Genomic DNA, 27,870 nt, shown 5'->3' on the forward strand with positions numbered 1-27,870 from the left:
CTTGTCCGTAAGGTTCAAAGGGGCCAGCCAAGCTTTGTGGAAAATAACCATCCAAAGGCGATGGACAGGCAGGCGAAAGGTCCCTATTCATCAGAATTACTGCAGCTTTCTTAGGAGCAACTAAAACTGCTAAACAGACTATCATTGTGCAGACATTTAGTTTTATGCATTTTCTTAATATGTCAGATATCCAAGGTTGGTGGAACAGCCAAAAGATGTGCTCATGTAAATGTAGTAGCCATGCAAGAAGTGACTCAGGTGAAAGGACAAAGGTATTTGGTAAAACGCCTATTCGAGTGTCGAGTTAACTGTAAACACAACATTTGATTCAATATTTTCAGATGACGCCATCAGACAAACCAAAATCTAAAATTGTGTGCAAATTCTGGTATTTTGGGGACTGAAAAAGAAATGGAGATAACACATTTACAAAACAACAAATTCAATAAAGAGAAACACTTTTCAAAATCTTTTTTTTTTTTCCATTTTAATACCTACAAAATTAATTTCTAATCTTTGCAGTTAGCAACATATAGATAAAGATACATTGTAACATTGTGAAGTACTTCCAGTAAAAATATCTATAAAGGGCAACTATACTAATGTTTACTGTATTTTCAAAAGGCTTCCAAGCGGCACAACAGGCTGAAATTTTTTAGATAACATCTTTGTTTGCAGATACAAGGAAAAACAAAGAAACAGAACCCAGAATATAAAAACGTATGTCGGGTGAACGCTTCAACAGTAAACATATTGATATGAAAACAAAAAAAATAGAAACCAGATATTGTAGACATGATTAATTAAAAATGTTCAGAGATCTACCACATTCATCTGTGTTTGCAGCTTTTTTTTTCGTACTTTTGGAAGTGGTGGATAAATATAGTTCAATTTCCTTAACCAAAATGCTGCTACACACTCCCGAACAGTAGGTGGCAGTATGAACCTTAAAGTTGCTTGCGGTCCCCCAATTATAGAGAAGAAGAATAACTTTTTTTTTTTTTTTTCTTTTTTTTCTCCCTCTCTCTCTCTCTTGTTTTTTAAACTTGCCCAGGGGCTTTGTGAGGTCAGGAGCTTGGAAGTAGAGTCAGAGTGAAACAAAAAGAACCAGTCCCTTTAAATAAACACCGAGAACAATGTGAACGACGAACTGTGCTTCATTTACACCGAACCCGACGTAGTTTGACATACTTTGTGCTAGACTGTGTTAATATGTGACAGCGAGCTTCAGTGAAGTTATTTAAAACGACTAAAGGCAGGTGAATTTAATCATGTCTTCGCCTAAGTTTAACGCTCGACATGGACGTTCTGCTACGTCAGCTAATGTTGCCGAGGTAAGAGCTCATCTGATGTCGGCCCCAGCTGTTGAAGTCTTATGTCGTTTGAACGTCTACAGGTGTTGGCTTGTGATGGGCAGCGAAGACGTTCACACGGTAGTATGGAGGCAAACTTTGCTTAGCTGGTGGCTACAAGTTGTGCTTCCGGTTTGTGGTCGTACTAAAACTGCTAATTCACCTGATTTTAAACTTCTGCGTTTAGTTCAGCAAGGAGAGCGATTGTGGCCAACTTTATACATCAGGGAGACAAACAGGAACGTCGAGTTTTTATTTTATTTTAAATACTTTATAAGGAGTATCACGTTTGATTTGCTATGCAAAACATGCAGTGGCGACTATTTAAAGATTTGTTTTGCTTTGTCCTGAGTGTATATTAAAGTTACATTAGAGTCCGAAAATTGACAGCAGCAGTGGCTGTTATCACCTCCTACGCATGTTTTTGTTTGGTTTCGCATTTTAATCTTCTCTCAAGTGAAATTGTGTATCAGGTTTAATTAAATTTAATTGGAGTTGAATGTATTTGAAGCCCACTTCCGCCACTCAGATAATAAACAAACAAACAAAAAAACTTATATCTTACAATATTGATAAACTATATTATGATTCTTAGAATATATATATATATATATATATATATATATATATATATATATATATACACACACACACACACACACAGTACAGACCAAAAGTTTGGACACACCTTTTAATTCAATGAGTTTCCTTTATTTTCATGACTATTGACATTGTAGATTCACACTGAAGGCATCAAAACTATGAATAACACATGTGGAAATATGCACTAAACAAAAAAGTGTAAAACAACTGAAAATAGCCCTTATATTCTAGTTTCTTCAAAGTAGCAACCTTTTGCTGTGATTACTGCTTTGCACACACTCTGCATTTTCTTGATGAGCTTCAAGAGGTAGTCACCTGAAATGGTTTCACTTCATAGGTGTGCCCTGTCAGGTTAATAAGTGGGATTTATTGCCTTATAAATAGTCATGAAAATAAAGAAAACCCATTGAATTAGAAAGGTGTGTCCAAACTTTTGGTCTGTACTGTATATATATATATATATATATATATATATATATATATATATATATATATATATATTTCATTAGAGTGATGGAGACGGGCTGTCATAGAAATGGAAACCCATAGTTTTTAGATCACTTATTTTTTTTCAATATCTTGTTTTCTCGTGATTAATGAAGTTTTGTAGCAGTTGTTTCAAAAATATATTTTGTTCACTCTTTTGCTTTTTGTATATATTTTATTGCTTTCATTTCTATTTGCACCATTAACGTTTTCAGCATTTTACTATACATTCCTATCATCTTGTCTGTGGCGTTTCATCACCATTCCACTCTGATTAGTTTTAGGGCCTTTTTATTTATTTATTTATTTTTTTTACAACAAATGTCCAACGTAAACACCAGAAACTGCAAATAAAATAAAGCAGGATGAAGGCCTGAGTATAAACTGGAATGTGCCTATAATTGCTGTTTATCAAAGATGTAGGGAAAAAAAAGAAAAACATCCCTTACTGCTTCAGAATCTTGTATGTGGAGTCGGAGATGACTGGAATCTTTTTGTTTTGTGTGAATAGGCCGGACTCGTTTGCGAGGGAGTGAACAACCAGAGCTACATCTGTGAATCTGGCCACTGCTGTGGACAAGCAGAGTGCTGCAGTAACATCTATGAATTGTGGTGTGAGTTAATTTTCTATTTCCCACTTCATTAGTAGGAGAGAGATATCATAAACCAGTAAGCATCTAATAGTATAATTGAGTCCGTGGCATACGGTATAGGTTGAAGCAAGGATTTATTTGCGATGTATGTGTTTTTCTGTCCCAAGACAATCCTGTTATAAATACAGTAATAATGACGTTTCTCTTTCTTCTGTATTCAAAAAATAATTCTTTGGCGTTTTCTGCATATACTGGAAAAAGAATGTGATGACTGTTAAAGTGGCATGTTGTACACTTGCTTACTACTACTACTGGTTTTGGTGTAAAGTCATAGTCTTGTGATCTGTCCACACATGTACTCTTAATTTTTTTTGCCTCTATGGAGCTTCTACAAAAAGCTTTACAAGATTTTATTTTTTTTCCCATCCACTCACTCGAGTACATTACAGCCTGTCGTACATTAGAGAGTCGCTGATTACAGTTTTAGAAGATGAGGCTAATTACCGATGTAAAGTTCTGTCAACGACAGTTTGCAGGATTCAGAGTAGATGCTATAATTTTGCAGCTTTTTAACAAATGAATTTAAATTCAATTGCAAGTGTGAGTTTGTTTAAACACAGAACTCATATTTTTAGCACATTTGAGTACTTGCCTAAAGTTTAGATTCCTGCCGAAGTTCATCTTATGATGCCATTCCAGTTATGAGCTACACATTAATATGTTTCCTTGGTGCCCTGTGATTTCTCTTTAGGGTTCTGGCTTGTATGGGCTGTAATTATTATCCTGACAGGCTTTTGCGTGTGGCAACACTGGCGGGCCAAGCAGCGTTTCCAGCAGCAGCGCCGGCAGAACGAGATCAACCTGATTGCCTACAGGGAGGTTCACAACAACTCTCAGCTACCCCTCTATCTTCGTAAGTTGTGCACCTAAAACCGCTTGTGGACTTTGTTACCTTTAAATAGAGTAGGGTTTAAAAAGGGCCATCCAGTCATATACTATGTTAAGTTTTGAACCCAGACAACAGGCCATATGCAAGCGCAAAAAGAAATATTGCATAGGTTTCAGAATTTTATTGAAATTTTAGGCAGTACTAGTGAGAAAGGTAATGTGCCTTGCTTCGTCCAATCTCAACTGCAAAGTGCTGCGTGTTCTCAAGCAACGCTCTGCAGTCCTCCTCGGCCCTGGCTGTTCCTGCACACAGTCGCTGAATCCGCCTTTGGAATGCAAAATGTTTGGATTACAACTCATCAAAACCACAGCCTGGAGATTCTCCACTGCTGACATCATCACAGCATCGACCACTGCTACACTTTTGCTGTCAACTTTGTTTTCTATGGAAAACAAAGTTGCACAGAGACTATAAATGATATCCGTTATGCAGTCAAAGTACTCTAACACCAAGGCGGACGGACGGACGGATTGATCCCAGTGGGAAAATTGGTTTGCAGCATTGTCCGCAGGCATTTACATATGACATACACACACATACATGACATTAGCAGTGAATTTAAGACATACATCATTAACAGCAACAAAGTTCAATCTCACTAATTTATGGTACCTTTTTATTGTTTAATGATTTAATCACTAATTGTGGTGTGGAAGAAATGTTATCCTGTTCTTGGGAATGAAGGAAGGTTGTACCGTCGTCCTGAAAGAAGTGGCTCAAATGAGGATTTCAAGTAATGTGCATTGGCTGCTACAATCTTGTTTGCCTTCCTCGGAACATGTATATTTTTTCCATGCTTGGCAGAGTGGTTCCTAAAAGTTTGCTGGCTGTGGTCACTGTACTTCTCAAGGACTTCTTCTTAGCCTCAATAGCATTGCCAAACCAACAGACGTTGCCAAAGGTTAAAATACTCTCAATGAAAGCAGAATAAAACATTACAAGCATTGAGTCATTGACTCTAAAAAAACCCCAAAACAAAACAGTTTCTTTAAAAAGTGCAGTCTCTGCCGAACCATAGTGCTAATAAGGCCAGCCCAGTAATCCCAGTTTAAGTGACAGTCCAGAACCTCGCCCTTAGTCTGTCTGAATCTGTTCTTCGTCAATGAGGTTGGGGAAAACAACTGAAGCTTCCTGGATTTATTAATTTTGTGTTCAGAACAAATTTAAATGTTTTGCACCAATTAAAAAAGAAGTCCAGGACTGGTCCATCTCCTTCTACCTTGTCGTTTAACAAGCTTACCAGGCCTATGTGGTCAGCATATTTAATTAAATGTGTTTAGCTATTTAGCATTAATCTGCACAAGTACTAACATATGTATCTGTAACACTGTCTTCTGCAGGACTTTTGCCCGTTTACCTGCTACCAGCCTATGAAGAGACAGTCACCCGACCAGCAACCCCTCCACCTCCGTACACACCCCTCCAGTTGGTACCACCGTCCTGTGACCCTCCTGAGGCAGTCTATCGCCCCCACTCGGCCGTCTCCATTGCATGTGACGCTAATGTAGCGCTTAGTGGGACTCCAGAGACGACGCCGTTCTATTCCAGCAGTACCAACGGCCCTAACAAGGACTCAACAGCAGGCCGGTACCGGCGCTTCACTGGGGATTCTGGGATTGAAGTGTGTGAAGGCCAGGAGCATCCATGGGATCAGCATGAGTTTTTTGACAGAGAAGAAACGTTAGAAGAGGAGGGCTTGAGGGGAAAGGATGAGCCAGACGACTGTACTGATCCCCAGACTGCTGAATGGGGTCTTGCTGGTGGACCTGCAGCTGATGACACCCAAACAAAGTCTCCTGGGTGATGAAGTCTGTCTTGTATTTTTGGAATGTTGCACCTTTTGTACTAAGACATTGGCTCTTTCTGCAGACCTATTTATTCAGGCTGTGGGTATTCGGTTCATTAACCTAATAGTCTGATCGCTTGATTTGTACATGAATACTTGAAAATGGACACTTTTTAGTCTTAATCCACAAGACTATGTGGATTATGAACAGAATGCGCCTTAAAAAGGATAAGGGTTGGTGTAGAACACCCGGTAATAATCCAGTTAGAAGGGAAAAGAAATGCAGCTGTACATTATAGACCAGCTGTAAGCTGATGTGAAGTTAAAGTGTTCCACAGTGGGATTCTGTTTAGGGATTCAGTATGGTTGTTTGAAAGCACTGAGCAGCCTCAACCTGCTGAGTTAGCTACATGATGCACCCATCTGAGATTCCTCACTACATTACCAAAGAGAATGTCAAAGCGTGTGGGGTGACATATTTTACCTGCATTGAGGGGGACATGGATCATGTAGCATTAGATTTTCCAGGATGCATGAAACAACTAAAACATTTTTTTTTTCTCCAACACAATCTGAGCCTCACCTTATTATGTGCTGTTTTAAGCTGATTATTGTCTACCTGCTTCAGGAGAAGTACTGAAACTCAGTATGAACAGGGCCAAAATAAGGAGTCTTTTCTTGTGTACTGTATTTCAGATTTGATCTCAGCCATATGTCTCATTAGTAATGAGATGGTGTGCATGTTTGGTTTTTTTAATAAATGTATTTTTTATTATTTTAAATGTGTTACTAAAACAATGGCTACACGTCCTCTCCGTGTCTACTTTGTGCTGAATTTCTGCAACTGGTTGTATGAATATTATCAATTTGCAATAAGTGGAATATACCTCCACTTATTGCAAATAACTACCATGGAGTAAAGTTACCATTGACCACAAAGTTTTAACAGAAGATTCTGTTTTCTTCATGCAAACTCGAAGCACTCAATCAGAGGGAGGTTTGTTCTGTTTGGTTCCTCTGCTAGTTTAGTAGTTGCTGTCTCTGAACTGGGCTCTATCATCAAGGTGTATTCAGGTTTTAAAAAGCTGCACTTTCAAAACTACAGTATTAAAATGTTCCGTCATAGCTAGCCTGCCTGCTTCGTCCAGAGGATCTGGCCTGTTGGCCATTGAGAAACGATTGCTTCCTGGAGGCGTGACCTCTGTTGAAGCTTTAAATGTTAGCCAATTGCTAACTTTTCCTGTGACCTATGTGTTGTGGCAGTACTATGATGTTGCCTACTGTAAGTTGCCTGCACTGTAAACTGTCATCCTTCACTGCGAAGATTGAAGTGCTAATACAAACCTGATGGCGGTTGATAATTTAATGTTTGGAAGCGTGACCCTGCTAAAACTACACGGAGACTGCAATTCTAAAATGGTGCAGACATTCAACTTCATCGTTCAGAACTTATTCTGATTTCTGATTGGCCCGGTTGAAATTCTACTGGAGGAATCCAAGCAAATGGGGCAGGGGAGAAGCCCAGACTGGGCTGTGAAATGCAGGATTTCCCCCCAGAAAACTTGCTAAGCCCGATGGACGGGGTGTCAAGGCCGTCTACCGGGGTTGTATTAAAAGCTGTTAAGTTGACAGAAAATGTAAAAATATTACTGGCTAACGGGAAGACATTGCTAGAGAAATGCTATTTAAACCCACAGCTACAGAATCTTAAAAACAACAAAACAAACCAACAAAAAAGTGCAATTAAAATGAATATTTGCACTTCTGTTTAACCCAAATTAAGCCAGCAGCTCCAGAAGCCGCCACAAGCCTTTGCGGCCCATAAAGCCTAACATTTTATCAAAGGCCACGGGTATATAAATGTAACTTAGTTAATTGAGATGATCAATGCTGTGAAATTTGATTTAATGGTTTCAGCATACATAAATTAAAAGATTTTAAATTGTTCAACATTTAAATTTCAGATTTTAAGGAGCTGGAAAGTTTACTTTGTAAAAATTCAAAGAACAATATTCATAGTTAAGATTGTTTTGTTACCACAGCTACAATCTGATACTATGAGTTTAATCTTTGAGTTTGAGCTCTGTTTGTTCACAAATACATCTCAGCAAGCTACAGTTATCACAGATTTCTTTTTAGGTTAGCCAGTTAAACTACTACTTCTCTCCCAAGCTGGTGTGTTTGGACAAACCAGGACAGATTTCCAGGTCCTCATGGGCAGTAAGCTCCATAAGGTCCGAGCAGAATATAGCTGCAGTGTTGTGTGCTTTTAAAATTTTAATGCTTTCTGTCTGCATATAAGTATTTTTGCTTATTCAAAACATTTCTAATACATTTGTTGCGAATACTTCACAAAAAAGGGTTTAAAAAAATATTTTTTTCTTAATTGCTCATTTCTGAGAGCTATTGGACCACTTTACCACACACCTTACTAAAGTACCCGTTGGAATAATAAATATTAACTTGATGAAATTGTATATTAGTCGTACAATGTCAAGGGATCTCACAAAGCCATGGGTTAACATCTTAAAAATGTTAACCCATGGTTAACATTTAAAAATGTTTTATCTTGCATATGTGTAAAATAAATCAACTTTTGTTGCAAAGTGCTCCACCAGAAGTACAATATGTGAACATTTTGGGTTATGTTGAAAGATGATTTCTTCCTCTGTCTGCTGCAATGTCTGACCTGTTGAAAGAGGATAAATAATTAGACATTTTGATTCATAAATAAGTGTCCTGAGGAGGAAATAAACATGTATGTTTAAAAATATTTTTAGTCAAAAATCTGCCTTGCCCAAATGAGGCCTACCTTTTAAAATTACAATTAATACAGCTAATATCTTCTGCTGTCTTGGTTTAGCAAAGAAGGGACGACCGCTCCAAGATGGCCGCCGTATTTCCTGTTGTTGTCCTGTGTTTTCTCCCGTACGGCAGATGGTAGCATGCTGAAACGACAGGAAGAGCAGGGGCTATTGGTTTAGATCGGCTAGAAGAACAATCCGCATGCTTTTCTGTACATCTACAGACTGATAAATGTGCTGCTCCTGTAGCTCAGTAACTCTTGGTGTCTCACATGACCGTCTCAGGACTCAGTTGTGAATCAGAGCGTCCTTCCGGACGGTCCAATCACAGCGCAGACCTCTCGGAGCTCGCGACCACTGCGCACGCTCCTCCCACAGTCGCTGTCCAAGTTAACGTAGAGACGGTAAGTGGCGTTTTTAGTCGAGTATTTCTTCATTTCTTTCCGTTTTAAAGAGCTTTATTCGTGTTGTTCTTCCGGCTCTGACGTCCCGTGCCAACGTTGAACGTGTTTGACTGCTGGCTTCTCTCGGACACCTCCAGCTGCCTGCGAGCCTCAGTGTCGCAATGCGATTTTAAAAGAACCAACACGGCTATGTTTGCACACCGTTTACTTGCTCAGTCCACTCCAGCTTTGTCGTACTTTCTAATGTGTCCCGGATTTTAGGAAATAATTGTCTGGTTGTGACCCGGTTTTAAACAGAGGCAAATATAAAATACCGCATGACATCTGCAGCTGTGAGGCCACCTTCCTGCTTCTGCAGGAATTAAGAGAGTAAGCAGCTTGGTTCATCGCGCTTTAAATATCTAATCAATAGTCAGTAAGAGCGCTGCTATAAAGGCAGTTTGCTGCTCTGGAGCATACAGGTGTGTGTTAACGTTATACACCAGTAACTCGTATGTAATCAGCATCTGCAAAACTATTGCAAACCAATTGATTCCACCTGAAAGAGCCAACATGGGCCACTTCACCTGCACCTGCACCAGGCTCAGAGTTGGGTTGCAACTTGTGAAATTTGCTCAATTGCATTTACTTGAATAACTTTTTTTTCTTTAAAATGTAGCTTTAAGAGTATTTTTATTATGCTGTACATTTTGCTTTCACTTGACTAATTTCATTATGAAGTATTGTTACTCTTGAGTAAAATGTCTGGATTCTCTAACCACTGTGAGTAACTTCTTTGAATGAAAAACAAACATGTTTTAACCAAAACTTCACCAGACACAGACACACGCTTGCAGTTTTTCCATTAAGTTCTTTATTGAAAGAAACTGAAAAGTTACTTCCTGCAGCTTTAAAGCATGTATAATATTTGATGTATTCTTGTTCATTAGACGTTGTATTTGCCTACTTACAAGGCGTACAATGCGACTCACAATACATGATAAGAACAAAGATTATACTTCATATTCACAGGCAAACGTCCTCCATTATCTTTTTGAAAAATTTCACAGAAAAATCTAGATTCAGGAACACTGTCGCAGTCTCAGACTCCTGTTTTTGTCCCTCGAAACCGATCGGCCTGATTCTGACTCTAATGAGCAAACCGTTTCACTGCAGGAACATTTTTAACGTCAAAGATGACGACTTCGTGGAGTGACCGCCTGCAGAACTGTGCCGAACTCCCGGCCAACATGGACGGCATTGCAATGAAGAAGTATCGACGCGAAGCTCACCACAGGTACAGTCACACCTGCATTTCAGTTCTTTACCCAGATATGGTCCTGGAGCAGTTATGACACCACAGTAGAGTAGTCAAAATAATCGATATCTTAACATATGTGATACTAGAAAAATTAATTGTCCAAAGCTACTTAGGTGCATCAAAATCAATATGAACTGAGCCATTTATAATTATTTGTCTAAATTGTGGCACTTCTTTCAGCAGCAGTGCTGCAATAACAGACACTCAGCCCCCCCCCCACAGCCACTAACCTGATCAAAACAAAGACTGCTGTAAGTTTTAAACTCTGAAACATCGCAACGACATCTGGGAAAAACATGAGCGACGCTTTTTATATGAACATTGTTGTTTGGAGATACTTCCCCCATGAGTGCTACAAGCTAATGCTGTAACACCGATGTTTGAGATAGGATCGCCCCTCCTGTAAAATACGGAATCGTACCATATTTGGCTGATGGATGTTGCATTCCGTATTGAACCGATACCGATTGTTCCGTGTTTCTATGCATTCCTGATAGACACTCCTATTACACACACATCAACACTAAGAGTAACAATAATGACCAAAATAAAACACGCAGAACGGTACAGTTGGAAGCTGTTGTCACGGTTGCCCAGAGACGGACACTACGCGGCCGAGGCGAGATGCTATCAACCCGCGTCTTCTTAAAATGTCCTCGATCCGATTATCTCTAGAAGCAAAAAGTCTTAGAAAAGTGCAGACGTGAGTGGGAAGACGCACATCCCAGGCTAAACGATTTCAGTGAGGATGAATACAGGTAATTCTTTTTAAAATGTGTCGGCGATATTCAGTGGCGCGCGGTGGGCTGTATGGTATCAGACAGAGTGGATAAGGAGAGGAACACGTCAGAACCTAGTAGAACCAGACATCAGAGTCTCTTCGTTCCTCAATCACCTCCTAAAACCAAAATATCACAGAACATTTTATGATCGATTCAGGTTCTTATTGTGCTACTAGTAGACTACTATGGTTTGATTATTTGCTTATGTTGAGTTTGGAGGATGCGTTTCGTCATACAGTATATAATAGTATTAGCCAATATAGTAAAAAATGGCAATTTAGATAACAAATCATACTAATAGATTAACAGTAAATAAATAAATATTGTGATGAAAAAGTGATTATTTTTTCTACATTACAATTTGTTGGCTCTTTCTGTGTAGAAAATGAAGATATCTTTTATAAATACAGGGTTTTGTCACTATTATCTTATTAATGTGGTTTGCCAGTTTGGATAATCTTGACTTCCTATCAAGCTATAAGAATGAAGGAAAAACATGCTAACAAAAATGCACCAGACACAAACCTCCTGCCCATGGGCAGTTCTAGACAGGAGCCGACACAAGTGGCTACATGGCCTACTTCTATATTTCATGATGAAATTCTGTCCTGTTTTTGGTTTCATTCTTTTTTTAACTTTCCCCCATGAAGAAAACACTGGAACCAGCCTCTGAACCCAACTCCTTATTTGTATAAATATTTTGGTATTAATCTGTAAAATACCAGAATTTGCACAGAACTTACTGTTGACATGAATTTAAAATATATATTTCTACACTTGATTACTTAAAGCTTAATCTACTAATACTTAACATGTTGAAGTTTTACTACTCTGACTGGAGCACAATTTGTAGGTACTCTAACCCACCTCTGTAATGATTGCACCATTGATTTTGTTGTTGTTGTTGTTGTTTTGTTGTTTTATACAAAAAACAGCCATGAAATAAAGTGTTCCACTTCTGCATTGGTGGGCATCAAGTCATGTGACTTATTTGCAGTCACATGACTTTAAATAAGTCACATGACTCAGGCTTAACCCCTGAGTTAAACTCCACATTTAACTCGGGGGTAACTTGACTCAGAATTGAATTAACCTGGTTGATATCTCCTGGTCTGAAACCAGAAACTCTGAGTGTCACAGAGCGGTGTAGGTCGGTGAAGCAGTAATAAACACTCTGGTCGACATAAGCTAATAATTCACAGGTCCCACATCACTCAAAGAAAAATGTTTAAAATGGGTTTTTACCAAGTCCGACATTTGCACACAATGCACTTTGAACAGCACCGGCAACTATTTTCATGCCATTTGGACCTGCACACCTGTTCAACGCTTCTGGATATCCATAACCGAAAAACCTCTCTACCCTTTTGGGCTGCAGAGTCCCAGAGTTTCATGTGGTGATCACATTGAAATGGAACATTTTCCAGATAAATGCAAAGATCCACTTCTTGTTTCTCCAACTATTGTCAAGAAAATAATACTTCTCAATTGGAAATAATAAAAAAAAAAGCTCGCTACGTATTAACATCTGGACAAACCTTCTTGCACATCTGGCAAGCATCACGTTTAGGTAGAAAGATAATGTATCTACTAATATTTCCAACTCATTTTTGGAACCTCTCAAAATAGATGTGACACCTCGGGGTGATGCCGCGCACGTTCCAAAAATCTAAAGCTAAAATATCTATAATGACGCAATAAAGTCACTTTTATCCATATATGTTTCAATGAAGTTTTTATTAACCAATTTATTAAATCGCTGTTTCTCTGAATCAGCTTAACCTCACACACAAACACACACATTCACAGTATATTTTGCACTGAATCAATCAAATAGATTTTTTTGTTTGTTTTTCGATAAATATTGAATATTACTTCAATTATTATTGTTATTGGGGTTTTTTTTTACACTGTTATTACTATAACTATTAATGATATGACTGATAATAATCTTAGCTTGAGCATTTCATCCTTTGGCCACTGAGGAGTGTGGGGTGTTGGGAAATTATCAGTGTGCGGTGCAAGGCCTCTCTCCACTGTGCTCCATTGTGCCTACTGTTAGCCAACTAATCATATCACTGATGATAGGGTATTCAATTTTTTATTATTATTTTCTTTCCTTGACATCATGAAAAATCCTGAGAAATTATTGCTGTAACGTTTTTTTCCTTCGCCAGTTAAAATCTCTTTGAAAGGCTTCGAGAGCATTGCTGCTACGTTGAGCCTCAGCAAAGCTTTTAGGTGTGTCGTGTTGCAATCACAGCAAACTGCGTGTTAACTGATAGAGGAGGCGTTTCACTGTCACCGCAAACAGGCCAACTCATAAAGCTACGCTGCTTCACTTATTGTTTCCATTTTTTCTGCGTGGTACAATAAATACAATTATTATTTATTATCCCTGTTGAGGAGTAAAAAATTCAGGTGTGTTAGCAGCAGCAGAGTGACACAAAAACTGAAGTGGAAAGAAACACATGACTATAACAATTATAGTCAAGAAGAAGAAAATAAGAGACCAGAGCAGGGACAAATGTACAATGTTGGAAATAATTGCAATAATGCTTCTTTGTGCACATGAGATGCGGCATCCTGCCACTGAAGGAGTTGTCCAGTTCAGTAACAGCTTCACACACGAGGTGGCAGACATTGTGAACACGTGTTCACAAAATATGCATTCAACTAAAGAGCTCCTCAGCTAATGCTACAGAGGCACTCCGTACTTTCACCTTTCACTTAAAATGAATCAAATGCCTCAACAACTCCAAGGCACTTTTGCAAACAGGTTGTGACCAGCACAATATGTCACAGTAACATGGTGATATCTGTTTCACTAATGCTACACGCTAATGGTAGCTCGTTCATTTCAAGACGAGCGTAAATTTTTACCTTCAGTTTGGCAAATAGTGATGCGTGCTGCTCCCCTAGATGTGCTGCCATGTTTGATGTGTGGCCTCCTCTGGCTGACACTGTCCATAAGCACATTTTGCACATAGGGCAACCTTCTTCTTCCAAATTGCTGTCTGTCTCGTTGTGGTAGCCGAAGTATTCCCATATAGCGGACTTAATTTTTTTAGGCAGGATGGGCAGGGGGGTAAGAGGGGAACATGCAGAGCTAGTAGTAATGGAGGGGTGCATGACTTAGGGGTAGCATGGGTTAGAATGCTTCTACCGCATTCCTGTTGGTACAAGCAACAGGAATGCTAACATCATTCCTGTATAAGCAGCCTGATGAATTTTCCGTCATCAGCTTGACGGAAAATTTGAGTTGTTTTGAAACCGCGACTTTCTGTCATCAGACCCTAATATTCTCAATAGTATTGTTTGAAAGACATTTTACAGTTGTGAATTTTTCAGACTCAGATAAATCTCCCTTTTTTTGACCCGTTTTACCTGAAGAAATAATTCTGCACATCTTGGCGTATTTAAATGGCCTTCATAGGCTACATCCTTCCTCATTGCACAAATACACCAGAAAATCGCCTGATCTACTTGTCTCCGTATATCTGACTATTCTTTTCATTCTCATTTTTGACAACGTCATTTGTGCAGTGTGAGCATCTACTGCCGCCAGCTGGCTAAAATGTTACATAAATAGCAAGTTCATTACAGTTCGTATATACTAGGCAAAAATTATCGCAATCTAAAAAAAAGAAATCATCACAAACATTACAATAACATTATGTTTGGGATATGTTGTACCTGCAGCACAGATTTTTTTTATGCTAAATGTTCATACTTTTAATTGTGGAGTTATGAAACATTTACATAAAGAAATTTGAAAAGTCAGACCTGAAGGAGAACTGGACGTGATCGACTGCTGATAGCCTTGCAAGTTCATCTTTAATGATTGCTATGCTTTCTGATCTTTTGGAGTGTATTTAGTGAAATTATTACAAAAAAAAAAAAACAAATACAGGGAATCATGCGAAAGAGCATATTTTCATTGTAACTGAGTAGTTTTGCCAACCTGAAATTAAGAATTTGTATTTACTTTTTTTTATTTTTTATAAAGAAACTGCTTCTACTCTTTTGAACTTAAAGGCCTGTCAGAATGATTGCATATTAACATTATTTGAGTTGATGAGGAACAAATCAATCTGTATTGATTTGAACTTTCTGTATTTAACATTAGTGGCTTCAGGCATATCTAATCTCTCTGCTTTATGCATATTGTCACATGACCTACATGTATTTTCTATTACAAAGCTTTCCGAGGGATCTGGCTCATCCTGCAATGAGGTACGCATTCCTTCTGTTTTTGAAGCACACTGTGATGACTGGTATTATGATTTCCATGATATGACATAACTCTTCATAATGCTTTCATAAAATGTCATCAGTACTGACACAACTCCCAGTAAGTGGTCCATGCGAGTGTTGTGAGTGGTTGTGAAATCTAAATGGTGTCACAGATTATATGACTGTGTGGCAGTAGAAGAGGCGACTGTCTCAACAACAGACTTGTAGAAGATCTGCAGAACAGAGCAGTCAGTGATAGGATGAGGGACATCAATTGTTGTAACATTTATCACCTTGTAGACGTCTTTATACCTCTGGAACTATAAAGTCCCAGTAAAATACATTTAAGTTTATGGGCATTATGGGACATAATGCCCATAGTGCACAAGGCACTATGTGTAGCAGCTCTGACTTGGTGTCCCTGTTGCTCTGAACAGATGTACTCCATACCAAAGTGATTATGGGTAAATTAGCATGTTTTCAGGCTCACTTATGAAACAGCGTCAGTCATTTTAATTTTTTCAGCTCTCCAGTTTGTTTTGATAAAAAGTGTCTCATGCTCCCTCTGGGTAAAGTGTATCTTCATCATCCCAGTAACATCCTAATGTTGCCATGTAACAACTTGAAATTATTTGTATCTGTCTGAATGTGTAGTGCATGTCTGTCCGAGCTTATAGGTGTGTTTCTGGGAGAATTCTTTTATTTTTGCGATGGCCTGCTTTTGCAACTCACTGTGTCTTTTGATCAGTTGTTTACCTAGGAGTCGCTTGGAGGGAATCAGAAAAGTGGACAATTAAAAAAAAAAAAAATAGAATTGCTCTTAATTGTTACTAGATTCGTGTCATTGCAGGGTGTTTGTCAATCGAAGCTTGGCCATGGAAAAAATCAAGTGCTTTGGATTTGACATGGATTATACTCTTGCTGGTAAGTACAGTATAACCCTAATTTAAATCAAAAGTCATTTGAAGGTTTCTGAGAAAACAACTTTGGTAAAAGTTCTGTAAATAAATCCTAATAGCATCTCAGAATACGTTCTCTTTCTTTAATGGAAGAATTTGGGTTTTTTTCAAATTCTATTTCATCATTTGAATACTTCTATCTTTCCTCTGTATACAGTGCTTTTAGGGAAATGGTTTCTTATTTAAAAACAGAATTGAATTTTTTGTTAGCATTTTTACGTATTTTTAATATAATATAAACTTAAGTGGTTCAGACATTGTGTTATGCTGTGAAGATCATTCTGCCTCCCTTCCCGTGCAGTGTATAAATCTCCAGAGTACGAGTCACTGGGATTTGACTTGACCGTTGAGCGTCTGGTATCCATCGGTTACCCCCAAGAGTTGCTCAACTTTGTCTATGATCCCTCCTTCCCCACCAGGTGGGTTCCTCTCGGCGTCTTGTTTGGTTTTCTGACTCAGTCGTTGTTGCAGAGATTGACTTTCTCACCTTCACTCCTCTGTCTGCATCACCTCAGAGGTCTGGTGTTTGACACCATGTTTGGCAACCTGCTAAAAGTGGATGCCTATGGGAACATTCTGGTGTGTGCACACGGGTTCAACTTCTTGAGGGGGTGAGCTTCACATGCTGACATCTCTCCTTATTCCACCTCATACTGAGACACTGAGGTTCTAATCACAACCATGTAGCAGATGGATTTGTTTAATGTCTCACTAGAGCTTATGCATTATGTTTGGCTAGCACCAGTAGGCCTGTCGCAATAACAAGTTTTGCTGGACGATAAATTGTGCGAGAAGTTATTGCGATAAACAATAATATTCTTTTGAGACCATTCTTAAGTAATATAGAGGTAACAGCAAAATAATAATGCAAGAACACGTTCTAAAAGATTAGTCAACTTTACATTGTAATGGACATTTAACACTGGAACTGGAAGACATTTTAAATATCAAAAATATCAAATATCAAAAATAAATAACCAAAGCTATACATAAAATGAATTTTGAAGTATTTGTAAGCAAAATTCTCCTTCAAAAAAGGATAAGTTGAGACCAAAGCACCAAACTGAAGACTTTTATCATCCAGTTTTTGGTAGAAAGAGAGAAAAAAAAGATGAATGATAAATCATGCCAAAGGAAATTGTTGACTTTGTTTTAATTTATCGTATGATTAATTGATTTATTGATTATTGTGACAGGCCTAAGCACCAGCATGTAAAAGGCTCATTCAAGCCCACACACTGAACGCCTGGATGAAAGCGGCTAACTTGTTGTGTCTGTGCACAGACCTGAGATCAGAGAGATGTATCCCAACAAATTCATCCAGCGTGGAGATACCGACCGCTTCTACATCCTGAACACACTCTTTAACCTGCCAGGTGAGTATTAGCTCCATTTACATCTCCATTCTAAAACGAAACATGACTGTTCACTCTAAAGACCTGGCTACATTTGGGTGAAACTAACCAGAATTATTTCTTACTCTGTACCTAAGAATTTAAGGGGAAAATACAGTAATAGCTTCAGAATGGCTGGTCAAATATTTGGAAAATGAAAAAAAAATAATGATAATTAAAGCTGAAAGCAGCCTCAAACAATCAAACGACCCTCTGGTCTTCAACACCGCCATCCCAGTGCCATAGTCAATGTTCTCACGCCATTCACACACTTGGCGAATCGGAAGATTTTGCCCACATGCTTTGATGCAGAAAAAACTATCAAGGTGGAAAAACATCCACAGTTCAGGTCCACTATAGGTATGGAGTCGACACAGCCAAAAAACCTTTGGTCATGCCAGTCATGTATTTTGTGGCAAAGCAAATTTAATATAATGGTGTATAATCAGACTGTTCATTTTGTTTTCCTCCACAGAAACGTACCTCTTCGCTTGTTTGGTGGATTTCTTTACTAACTGTCCCAGATATGCAAGGTGCACACACATGCTCTGTTTCAGTCCATGGAGGTTATTCCAATGTTTTAGAGCTGACCAAGTAAAGGATTTCCAGTTTTCCTGTATTTCCTGTTCTGCTTTCCTTTTTTCATTATTAGTTCCTTCAGAGGGCTCTTAGACTGAGCATAAATTGTAACAAAAACAGCAACAAGAAACCAGAACATAAGCTTTGAAAGATCTTTAAAAGAAATAGTCATCAAGACAAATTTTCAAAAAACAACTAGAAAGACTGACCGCTTCGAAGGACCCCCCCCAAATAAATTGTTGGTAGAATGTTGAGTAAATGACCAACTTTACTCATTGATGAAAATGCTCTGTGAACTTTTCTGTAGTTGTGAATCTGGCTTCAAAGACGGCGACCTCTTCATGTCGTACAAGAGCATGTTCCAGGACGTGAGAGATGCTGTGGACTGGGTTCACTTCAAGGTAAACCCTGTTCCTGTTCCTTAATAACTCCTTGGCTTCAGCTTTCCCTTTGTTCACGCTCTTTGTTGGCTCTCACCTGATTTTCACAGGGATCCTTGAAAGAGAAGACGGTTGAGAACCTGGAGAAGTATGTGGTAAAGGATGTAAGTGCTCTCAGCTTTCCACGAAAGCTAGCTTCTGACTGTAAAGAACTCTTGAATTTGACTTGTGTTGTTGTTTTTTGTGGACAGCCGAAGCTCCCTCTGCTCCTCAGCCGCATGAACGAAGTGGCTAAAGTATTTCTGGCCACTAACAGTGATTATAAATACACTGAGGTAAGTTTGTTCTTCCTTCATGATTTACTTGTGTAGTTCTTTTATTATTTTTCCTGTGCACCTCCCACAGCAACACTCACTACTCATCAATTTCACTCACACTCCTGAAGAATCCAGTCCTTACTGATGATGTGCTGATTGACTGTGATTAAACTGTGAGGCCGATTGTGCTTAAAGTTGAGGAATGAGTTTTAAATTTGTCCTGGGTTGATTGGTGAAGGCGAAGTCATAAAAACACCATGTTGTGTTTTTGCCTCAAACTCAGAGCAGGAACATACAGAGGCCATTTATTAGAAATAAAAGCGTGACAAATATCAATCTTTGGGTAATAAGTCTATGCAATATGCAAGTTTTGTCATTTTGGTGAAATCGATCAACAGTGATGTTGTCACTTCAACAAGAGGAGCAGCTGTGAGCAGGTTGATGAGGCTCTGATCCCAACATGATCCCTGCTAGCAGAATAACAGCAGGAGGTGTATTTTGGTTGTACCATCTGGGATAAATCTGCTCCGAGGTTTTATTTTCTGAGACCATTTATATTTATTCTGTTTTCATTGGTGTTAAAAGCATATCTCCTATCTTCTTGCAGAAAATCATGACCTACCTGTTTGACTTTCCTCATGGACCAAAGGTGCGTCGAGTTTATCGGGGACCCGACTAGAATCAGAATCATGACCGTCGGGACATTTTGTTAAGACAAAGCATTATGCAGAACTCTTCCTCATGCGTGTGCTGTTCCTGCAGCCGGGAACACCTCACCGGCCCTGGAAGTCCTACTTTGGCCTGATCCTGGTAGACGCCCGCAAGCCCGTGTTCTTTGCGGAAGGTACAGTTCTGCGGCAAGTCGACACTGTAAGTGTGTGCTACGAGACAAACTTCTAAGTTATGGAACAAAATCATTTGCTGTTCGGACAAATTTGAAAATATTTTCTCCTATTGCGTGTTAGCATTTTACGGAAAACTCAGCAGGCTTATAATAATACGCTGTAGCTCTGATCTCTTCCAGTCCCAATAAAGCCTCTGAATTCACTCAACAGCATTTCATCCAGAAACAAGAAAACAAGCCTAAGCATACCTTCTCCAAGCTAAAGTAATTTTCTAATGGCCGAGACAGTCACCTGATTTAGATCCAGCTGATCATGTCTGCTTTGTCCTGAAGGGACAAATAAATAGTAGCTTAAGATGGATGCAGATCATCATCACCACTGAGGACCATGAGCCAGACTTTTAAGTCGTGATTCTGTGTAGGGAAGCTACAAAGCAGAGTTAGCTATAATTTACGCCTACCACCTTTCCCCAAACATGACGGCGTCCTGTAATGAGAGGGGCCGTATACAAACTATGCGCCTTAATCATGTCTAAATTAGGTTCAGTCATCATAGCGGGAAGTTGAAACCAGCCGTTGAATGTCGTGTTCTCTGAAAGTGTGTGACGAAGCTGTGGATTGTTTCAGACCACGGGTCGACTGAAGATCGGCACCTACACCGGACCGCTCCAGCACGGCATCGTGTACTCTGGAGGTAAATGTTCCAAAGGTTATGGGTTTGTAAGTGATCCCCTCAGTAATTATTAAATAAAAGACAAAAATCATCGGCGCCTTTTGCAAAAGTATTTACGCCCCTTAAACCTTTGCTCAATTTGTCACGTTACAAACCAACTTTCATCTGTTTTATTGGGATTTCATAAGAAAGACCCAACATTGATAGTAGTGCATTATTGCGAAGTTGAAGGAACGTGGCACAGTTTTCAAAATGCTGTACTTATAAAACTCACAAAATTATTTAATATTTTTATTAAATTCTTCAATTGGACTTTTTACACCAAATAAGTTCCAGACCTTAATCATGGCTGATTTCAGTGCCAGTTTTTCACTGGTACTAGTAAAAAACCAGTTTGTTTTTCCAACACCAAAGAGCAAAGTCAAGAGGCATGTAATTATAAACATCTAATTCAGACCTCCCATCTGTTTTTGTTTTTATTTTGTTTTTTTGTTTTCGCTGTGCTTCCGTAAATGTGAAAGATGAATAGCAGTCATTATCCCAGTGTCCACATATATATTGCATTGCAGTTAAAACTCCCATGTTGTGGCTGTATGGACAGCCTAAGAAGCTCTGGATCTGCTGCTCCTTAGAGTGCAGCAGGCGGTCTTCGATCAGACCTTCTAATACTCCCTTCACTTTCTCTCTCAGGATCCTCAGACATCGTTTGCGACTTGCTGGGTGCTAAAGGAAAGGACATCGTCTACATTGGAGACCACATTTTTGGAGACATTCTCAAGTCCAAGAAGCGCCAGGGCTGGAGAACGTTCCTGGTCATACCTGAGCTGGCCCAGGAGCTTCATGTGTGGACTGACAAGAGCGGTGAGAGGCTTCAGCATCACATTTAAAAGGGACCTGTCGGTTCTTAGGTAATATGTCATGGAAAAAGGACAAAGCTGAAGAGTCAGTAACACACACACATGGACAAAATTGCTGGTACCCCTCGGTTAATGAAAGAAAACCCCACAATGGTCACAGAAATAACTTGAATCTAATAAAGGTAATAATGAATAAAAATTCAATGAAAATGAACAAATGGTAGTCAGACATTGCTTTTCATACATGCGTCAAAAGAATTATAAAAAAATACAATTATTTTATTTTTATAGATATGTGTCAGTAGTATTTTTTATAACTACTGAAGGTAACATAGTTACTTGATTGTGCTATAAAATGACACCATGCGGATGGAAAATGTTGTACTGCCCCTTTAGTGCGTCAAGCCGGCTCCAGAATAATAAATCTGAACGGCGGCCACACATCCGTTGTCATGAGTTTCTTTGTAAAGCGGTAACGTTTCAGGAATGTGGTTCAAATATTCATGCGTAGCCTGACAGACGTGATCAAAACGTAGCTCAGATTTGCTTGCTTTCATACCGTTAAGTAATTATTACCCACCTGCTTTTTGCAAGTGCAAGTGTGTCAGTAGTGACAGAATACATGGCTGGTCAAATATTTGGAAGATTAAAAAAGTATAATAATAATAATAATAATAAAGTAGAAGATACGAGAAGAATCTCGTAATTGGAGCATATTAAAGTGATAACATTGAAAGGCTGCCGCAGACTATATTTGCTGCGGGTTCCACAAAATGCTCGGGCAAAATGATGTCTGAGTGGGAGAGATGAGCACAGTTTCACACACAGCTCTGTAGTTAAACGTTGTTCTTCAGCTGCTCCAAGGAAGCTGACTCATCATTGTCATTTTCTCTCCAGCCATCTTTGAGGAACTTCAGTCACTTGACTGCTTTCTCGCAGATCTTTACAAGTAAGGTCCTGTTTTTTTTTTTCTCTTGATATATGTGTTGTGTAGTAATGGATTCTTACAACATATCTTTTGACACATACTTATGAAGCTGCAGGATGTGCTTTTCTTCTATTATACTTCAACTATTGACAAAGAAGCGTGATCATAGTTACTTTAACTAGACAGGTGAACCCTCCTATGTTTATATCCTCAGGCATTTGGACAGCAGTAGTAATGAAAGACCTGACATCAGCTCACTGCAGAGGCGCATCAAGGTAATACCTTATGAAAGATAACCAAAACAAATAAAAATATGAACAAAAGTCTATAAAAATGAACAAATTACAACTAACTTAACAGAGCAACTCGAACAGGCTGCCACCATGAGCGCCACTATTCTAGAAATAGAAATGGAATTTAAACCACGTGGTTTTTGTTATCAACCAACACAATCAACTTTATTCAAATTTGTTTAAAAAGTTTTCAGTCTATGGAAACCCAGTAGATTGTACCAAGTCATTGACTTGCAGCACTCATTTTCCACTGCAATGAAATATTTTCTCGACATGGTGCAGCTGCCATTTTGCTAGAAATCAACGGATGTTTGAATTTTTTTTCTGGATTTCTTTGCTTTCATCATCGCAACCTCCGGTTTGATGCCGCATGCACTGCATCCGGAAGGCATTCGCAACTTTGGTAGAATTTGTTGAGGAAAGAGATTAATTGAATGCGTTTTTTAAAATAAAGCTGTAGCATACCGAAATGTGGAAAGATAAAGCGCTGTGGATACTTTGCATGCTATCTTACGCAAATTGTGACTGTTCTCTTTGGTCAACATGTTGTCTACAGAAAGTAACCCATGACATGGACATGTGCTACGGCATGATGGGAAGTCTATTTCGCAGTGGATCCCGGCAGACACTGTTTGCCTCCCAGGTGATGCGATACGCCGACCTGTACGCTGCCTCTTTCATCAACCTGCTCTACTACCCCTTCAGCTATCTGTTCAGGGCTGCACATGTGCTGGTGAGTTTGTTATTGCTTCACTTTAGATCCGAACTTCTCAGTGTTTACATCTGGCTAATTGTGGGACTATTTGGTAATCTTTTATATTCCTTGCGGCTTATCCAGCAATTATGTAGTTACTTGAACTGGCCAGCAGAGATGCCTTCACATGTTTCAGATGAGAGCGAGGCGCTAAAGCTAATGGAGTTGTGTTGCAGACATCATCACAGAAACAGGATTATGTGGTAAATGTGGTTTACTGGTCTAAATAGACATTTAAGGGTTTAATAATACTATGATAATACTACTATAATATAATAATATCTCCTGATGGAAGGCCAATAATGTGGGCATGTTTTGCACTAAATGGAGCCTGAACTGCTCTGCATATTTATTCATATGCAGAGCAGTTCAGCTCTGTATATGCATACTGATGTATAACTATTATACTATACAAGGTTTCCCCCAGAAAACTTGCTAAGCCCTGTTGTTGGGCCCTATGGCAGTCATTCATCCAGCGACCCGTTGGGTTTTTGAGTTAAAAAATGTTTAAAGTTGACAGGAAATTTGAAAATATCACTTGATAATTATGTGTTATTGAAAGATTGGAAGATTAATACCTGAACCCCAACTATAAAGTCTTAAAAAATGCAAACAATAAAAAAAACAACATAAATAATTGATGGTTAGCCTGGTAGGAACACAAGTAAAGTCTGGTGACCCGCCAGGCTTATAATACACTGCTATGATATAGTGTAATATTATACTATAATACAATAATATAGTATTGTACTATATTATAATATAATACTATATATTATATGTAGTACTTCATATATTATAATAACCCTAATCCCTAACCTGTATAATAAATGGCCCTGTCCAAGTCCAGACCGAAACCAGATTGAACAGATACCCAGTATAGTATAACCCTTTCATTCAGTTGTCTGAGAGGTTGCCAGGCGACGGTACTTTTTCTTTTCCAAATGTCAGCAGAAAATTATTCGCAAGCAAGCAGAGAGGTTTGCAAGCGGAGATTTGATCCGAGCAGAGATAAGTTTTGAACGTGAGGAGAAAAGTTTGAGAGAGCACAGCGATTATTTGACAGAGAGCAGGAGTTTTGAGTACAACCATTACAAGCTTTGAGAAGAAAGACATGAAGTCCTGCTTTCAAAATGAAAAATGTAAGCACAAGTATTAAAAGTTTTGAGAACAAAAGACATGAAATCCTGTCCTCAGACTGAAAATGTGTGCTCTCGAATTATGGCAGAAAAATTCCCCCATAGATATGGACGAACATCAGGCAACTGGGCAGAAACATGTTTCTGCAATCCTCAATGATTTAAAGGCCATTTGCCAATTCCCACCACTCCGCTGTGGAACGGACTCTGCAGGAGTTACACGCCAGTGAGCGTTTAATGCCAAAACACACTGGATAAGGTTGGATGACGAGTCGCCAGCTCTCTGCCTGAGCTCTGCTTCTGTGTCTCGTTGTCCAGATGCCTCACGAGTCGACGGTGGAGCACTCGCACGTCAACCTGATAGACACGGAGTCGCCGCTCGCCACCCGCAACCGCCGAGACTTTGACGTCAAAGAAATGGAGATCAAGCGGCACCAGCTCACTCGATCCATCAGCGAGATCCAGCCGCCTCACCTGTTCCCACAGGCTCCACAGGAGATCACCCACTGCCACGACGAGGATGACGACGAGGAGGAGGAGGAAGAGGAGGAGTGAAAGGAAGCAGATAGATGAGCCTTATCTCTGTTGCACATTTTATTCGATTGTTCAAAGCGTAACGTTTTTGTCTAACTTTCAAGCGGCTGATTGGATATTAAGCTTTAGAAAATCACGTCCAGGTTTGCTGGTTTGACCAGGATCATGAAGCCAGTTTGGATCTAGTTGTTCTTAGCAAAGGATTCAGGCATGAACGGTGTGTGTGTGTGTGTTTGCGTGTGTGTGTGTGTGGGCGTCCTGCTGGTTTCTGCCCAGCCATCAGCTTCTCCACTCAGTCGGAGCTCTTTTTCTTGCTGCCATTTTGCTCTTTTGTTTTTGTTTTGTTTTCCTGCAGCTTTATGCACAAGACTGTCAGTCTGTACACGAAGGCAAAGAAGAAGCTTTAAACTATGTGCTCATTTAAATATGTGGCAGATTTACAAATTGTATTATGTAAAAGGCAGACCAATCAGCCACACCATTAAAACCATCGCAACTGCTGGACTGTCAGACAAATGCTGGTGATGGACATCTTTATCAGTCTGAGGGTTTTCATCTCGTGGGCGGTTAGTGTAACAAAACATTTGTGTGAAAACATTAAAAAAAAAAAACTATATGTACTCGTAAAAGCTCCAGGCAGAGACCTGAGCAGCTTTGAGCCGGTTGTTAAATGGTTAAACAGCAGAACATGTTACCAGCTCCCACTTCCTCACAAGCTGCTGCTGTTACCACATCTCAAACCACGTCAGATGGTCAGGATGTGGTCAGATTGTGCAGCTGTACAGAGAAGCCTGTAAACATCCGTCAACTAATTCTGCAGAGGTACTGTGGGTTTTGCTGGATGGACTGATTCAATATTCTAGCTTAGACCAACTTTAACAAGTTTATCTAAATAACCCTTCAGTTAACCAAAGATTTACTCGTCAGAATAATCTGAACCTCGTGGGTCAAATTTCAGTTTCCCTTTTTTGACTGATTTGAGTCTGTTCCTCATCTAGATCCACGGTACGACAAGAACACAGACCAGCCTTCAGAGGTGGTTTTTTTGTTTGTTTTTTTGTCTTCCTGCTGTGAGAAGTTATTAGAAGAAGAGAGACCACAGCGTTCCTTCCTCTAACTTTCTTCGTGTACACCTGCCTGTTTAGAAAATGGCTCACATTGAGTCTTTTTCCCTCAGCAACAAAGTTTGGTAGCACTTTATTTGACAGGATGTGCATAAGGCTGACATGACACTGTCATAAACATGACATAACATCTGTAATGAACATGAATGTCTTTATGAATGTATGACTGTTGTCATGAAGCGTCATTCAGTAAATAATGACACTTTTAATGCAAAGTTGCTCTAAAGGTTGCATTAGCAGTCCATTAAAAGTGCCAACTTTGCATTATTTTGTAAATAGTGACACTTCAGTGCAAAGTTGGTACTTTTAATGGACTTCTAATGCAACTTTTAGAGCAACTTTGCATTAAAAGTGTCATTATTTACTGAATGACACTTCATGACAACAGTCATAAACACTATTAATAAAGACTCCTTCATGTTCATAACAGATGTTACGTCGTGTTTATAACAGTGTCATGTCAGCCTTATGCACACCCCGTCAAATAAAGTGTTCATACTCATTGTGCTATCATCCTGATTTTGTTGTTCTACTCCTAGTCGACATGATGCGTTTACTTGTTGTAAAAAAATTTTTTTAAACAATCTCACATCATCTCTGTTGTCTGCGTGATTTAAGCATTTGGATTTGTTTCGCTTAAAAATCCAATCTTTATGTGAATTTGATTTTTTGTTGTTGTTCCCTGTGTAAAAATATTGAACTGTAGTCAGAATTTTTGGATATTAGACTGTAAAACAAAGAATAGGAAATCCTGCAATCCTTCAATAACTGAGCTGATATGACAATTTAGCTATTAATTATTTTGGCCAGTAGAGGCCAAATTAACTCCTACACATCAGAGCATTTGCTCCTTCAGTCAGGAGGATTACATGAACTGACGACCTGTGATTCATGTCATTCTGAATCCTCCTGTTGAATCACACAGTAACACAACATAACCCTGCATTTGTGCTATAATAGACATGTTTGCGTCGATGTTGATTTTCCATGTTGGACTTGACCCGCCGCTGGACTTGATACGGTGAACAGGGTGGACGTCTTGCAGTCTCTTGTCCCAAAAGAGCCGTTTTCTGTAACAAAAGTGTCTCTGTGGGCACCAGTGTCGTCACTGATGCCGCCGCGGCTGCAGACATGTTTCACGTGCTGGAATGTTCCGTTGATCGAAGTTCACGAAACACACCGCAGGATAAGGATTCAGAGTTTCAGTTTTGCTTTTATGTTACCGAGCTGCTGGGAAACGACGTCTTCGATATTCATCCAAAAGCCAAATTTAGCCAAATCGACGTTTGGTTGATAAGAGCCTGCAGCCCTTCACACCTCATGCATGCTTTTTATTTTTGTTTTTGCTGTGTCGTATTCGTTGACATTGTTTCAGTGTTGAAATATTTTAATAAAGATTCTTGCTATAATAAAATGTGTGGATTGTTTTTAAACTTATTTGTTTAAGATCATTTAAATAAATGAAAATATAATTTATTTCAGTAGGCAGCTCCATTAGTGACAGATGAAAAAACAACTAATTGTTGTTAAATCTTAGTGAAACCACAGCATTTATTATTAGGTTATTGCATAATGTAAAGCATTTTCAGCTGCATTGTTGCTGAAAGTGTGATTAAAAAAAAAAAAATTCAATACACAAATGCGGGGTTAATGAAACGGATGGCAGATTTTGAAAATGGTCTGTCATCAGAAAGCAGATTCTAATTGGATAAATGTGAATGTAGCAAACAAAAATCAGGGTTCGGTATGTTGCTCAGATTTAGGCAGAGTCCACAATGTTTTCAGAAACAAATTTATTTT

General features: G+C 39.0%; 2 protein-coding genes and 1 long non-coding RNA gene across 4 annotated transcripts; 2 read left to right on the forward strand and 1 right to left on the reverse strand.

Moving 5' to 3' along the window:
- The first annotated feature begins 1,020 nt into the window (after positions 1 to 1,020).
- wbp1la (WW domain binding protein 1-like a) lies at positions 1,021 to 6,483 on the forward strand. The gene is made up of 4 exons (XM_032553680.1): positions 1,021 to 1,334; positions 2,953 to 3,055; positions 3,786 to 3,947; positions 5,324 to 6,483. Exons 1-4 carry the CDS (start codon positions 1,272 to 1,274, stop codon positions 5,785 to 5,787), a joined length of 792 nt encoding a protein of 263 aa, XP_032409571.1. The 5' UTR covers positions 1,021 to 1,271; the 3' UTR covers positions 5,788 to 6,483.
- Positions 6,484 to 8,315: 1,832 nt separating this feature from the next.
- LOC116713091 (uncharacterized) lies at positions 8,316 to 8,887 on the reverse strand. The gene is made up of 2 exons (XR_004337786.1): positions 8,582 to 8,887; positions 8,316 to 8,458 (listed from the first exon to the last, which is right to left on the reverse strand). It is a non-coding gene; the product is annotated as an uncharacterized LOC116713091 (long non-coding RNA).
- nt5c2a (5'-nucleotidase, cytosolic IIa) lies at positions 8,867 to 27,683 on the forward strand. Of its 2 annotated transcripts, XM_032553039.1 has the most exons (19): positions 8,867 to 8,977; positions 10,133 to 10,253; positions 15,263 to 15,295; positions 16,146 to 16,219; positions 16,556 to 16,673; positions 16,770 to 16,865; positions 17,539 to 17,630; positions 18,124 to 18,181; positions 18,535 to 18,628; positions 18,718 to 18,771; positions 18,859 to 18,942; positions 19,532 to 19,573; positions 19,687 to 19,794; positions 20,396 to 20,462; positions 21,132 to 21,302; positions 22,196 to 22,247; positions 22,441 to 22,501; positions 23,076 to 23,252; positions 24,731 to 27,683. In XM_032553039.1, the coding sequence occupies exons 2-19, from the start codon at positions 10,153 to 10,155 to the stop codon at positions 24,965 to 24,967; spliced, it is 1,719 nt and encodes a 572-aa protein (XP_032408930.1). In that variant the 5' UTR covers positions 8,867 to 8,977; positions 10,133 to 10,152; the 3' UTR covers positions 24,968 to 27,683. The 2 variants fall into 2 exon arrangements, with proteins under 2 accessions (XP_032408930.1, XP_032408931.1); XM_032553040.1 differs by lacking the exon at positions 15,263 to 15,295.
- Positions 27,684 to 27,870: the final 187 nt, after the last annotated feature.

The sequence above is a fragment of the Xiphophorus hellerii genome, chromosome 22 (genome assembly GCF_003331165.1).
Source record: "Xiphophorus hellerii strain 12219 chromosome 22, Xiphophorus_hellerii-4.1, whole genome shotgun sequence".
Lineage (NCBI taxonomy): Eukaryota > Metazoa > Chordata > Actinopteri > Cyprinodontiformes > Poeciliidae > Xiphophorus > Xiphophorus hellerii.

Excerpts from the sequence above, each read along its gene's own strand:
- wbp1la (XM_032553680.1), top strand. The coding sequence starts at position 1,272 with ATGTCTTCGCCTAAGTTTAACGCTCGACATGGACGTTCTGCTACGTCA. Across the intron at positions 1,335-2,952 it reads CGTCAGCTAATGTTGCCGAG|GCCGGACTCGTTTGCGAGGG; the intron begins GTAAGAGCTCAT and ends TTGTGTGAATAG. Across the intron at positions 3,948-5,323 it reads TCAGCTACCCCTCTATCTTC|GACTTTTGCCCGTTTACCTG; the intron begins GTAAGTTGTGCA and ends TGTCTTCTGCAG.
- nt5c2a (XM_032553039.1), top strand. The coding sequence starts at position 10,153 with ATGACGACTTCGTGGAGTGACCGCCTGCAGAACTGTGCCGAACTCCCG. Across the intron at positions 16,674-16,769 it reads GATCCCTCCTTCCCCACCAG|AGGTCTGGTGTTTGACACCA; the intron begins GTGGGTTCCTCT and ends GCATCACCTCAG. Across the intron at positions 19,574-19,686 it reads ACTTTCCTCATGGACCAAAG|CCGGGAACACCTCACCGGCC; the intron begins GTGCGTCGAGTT and ends CTGTTCCTGCAG.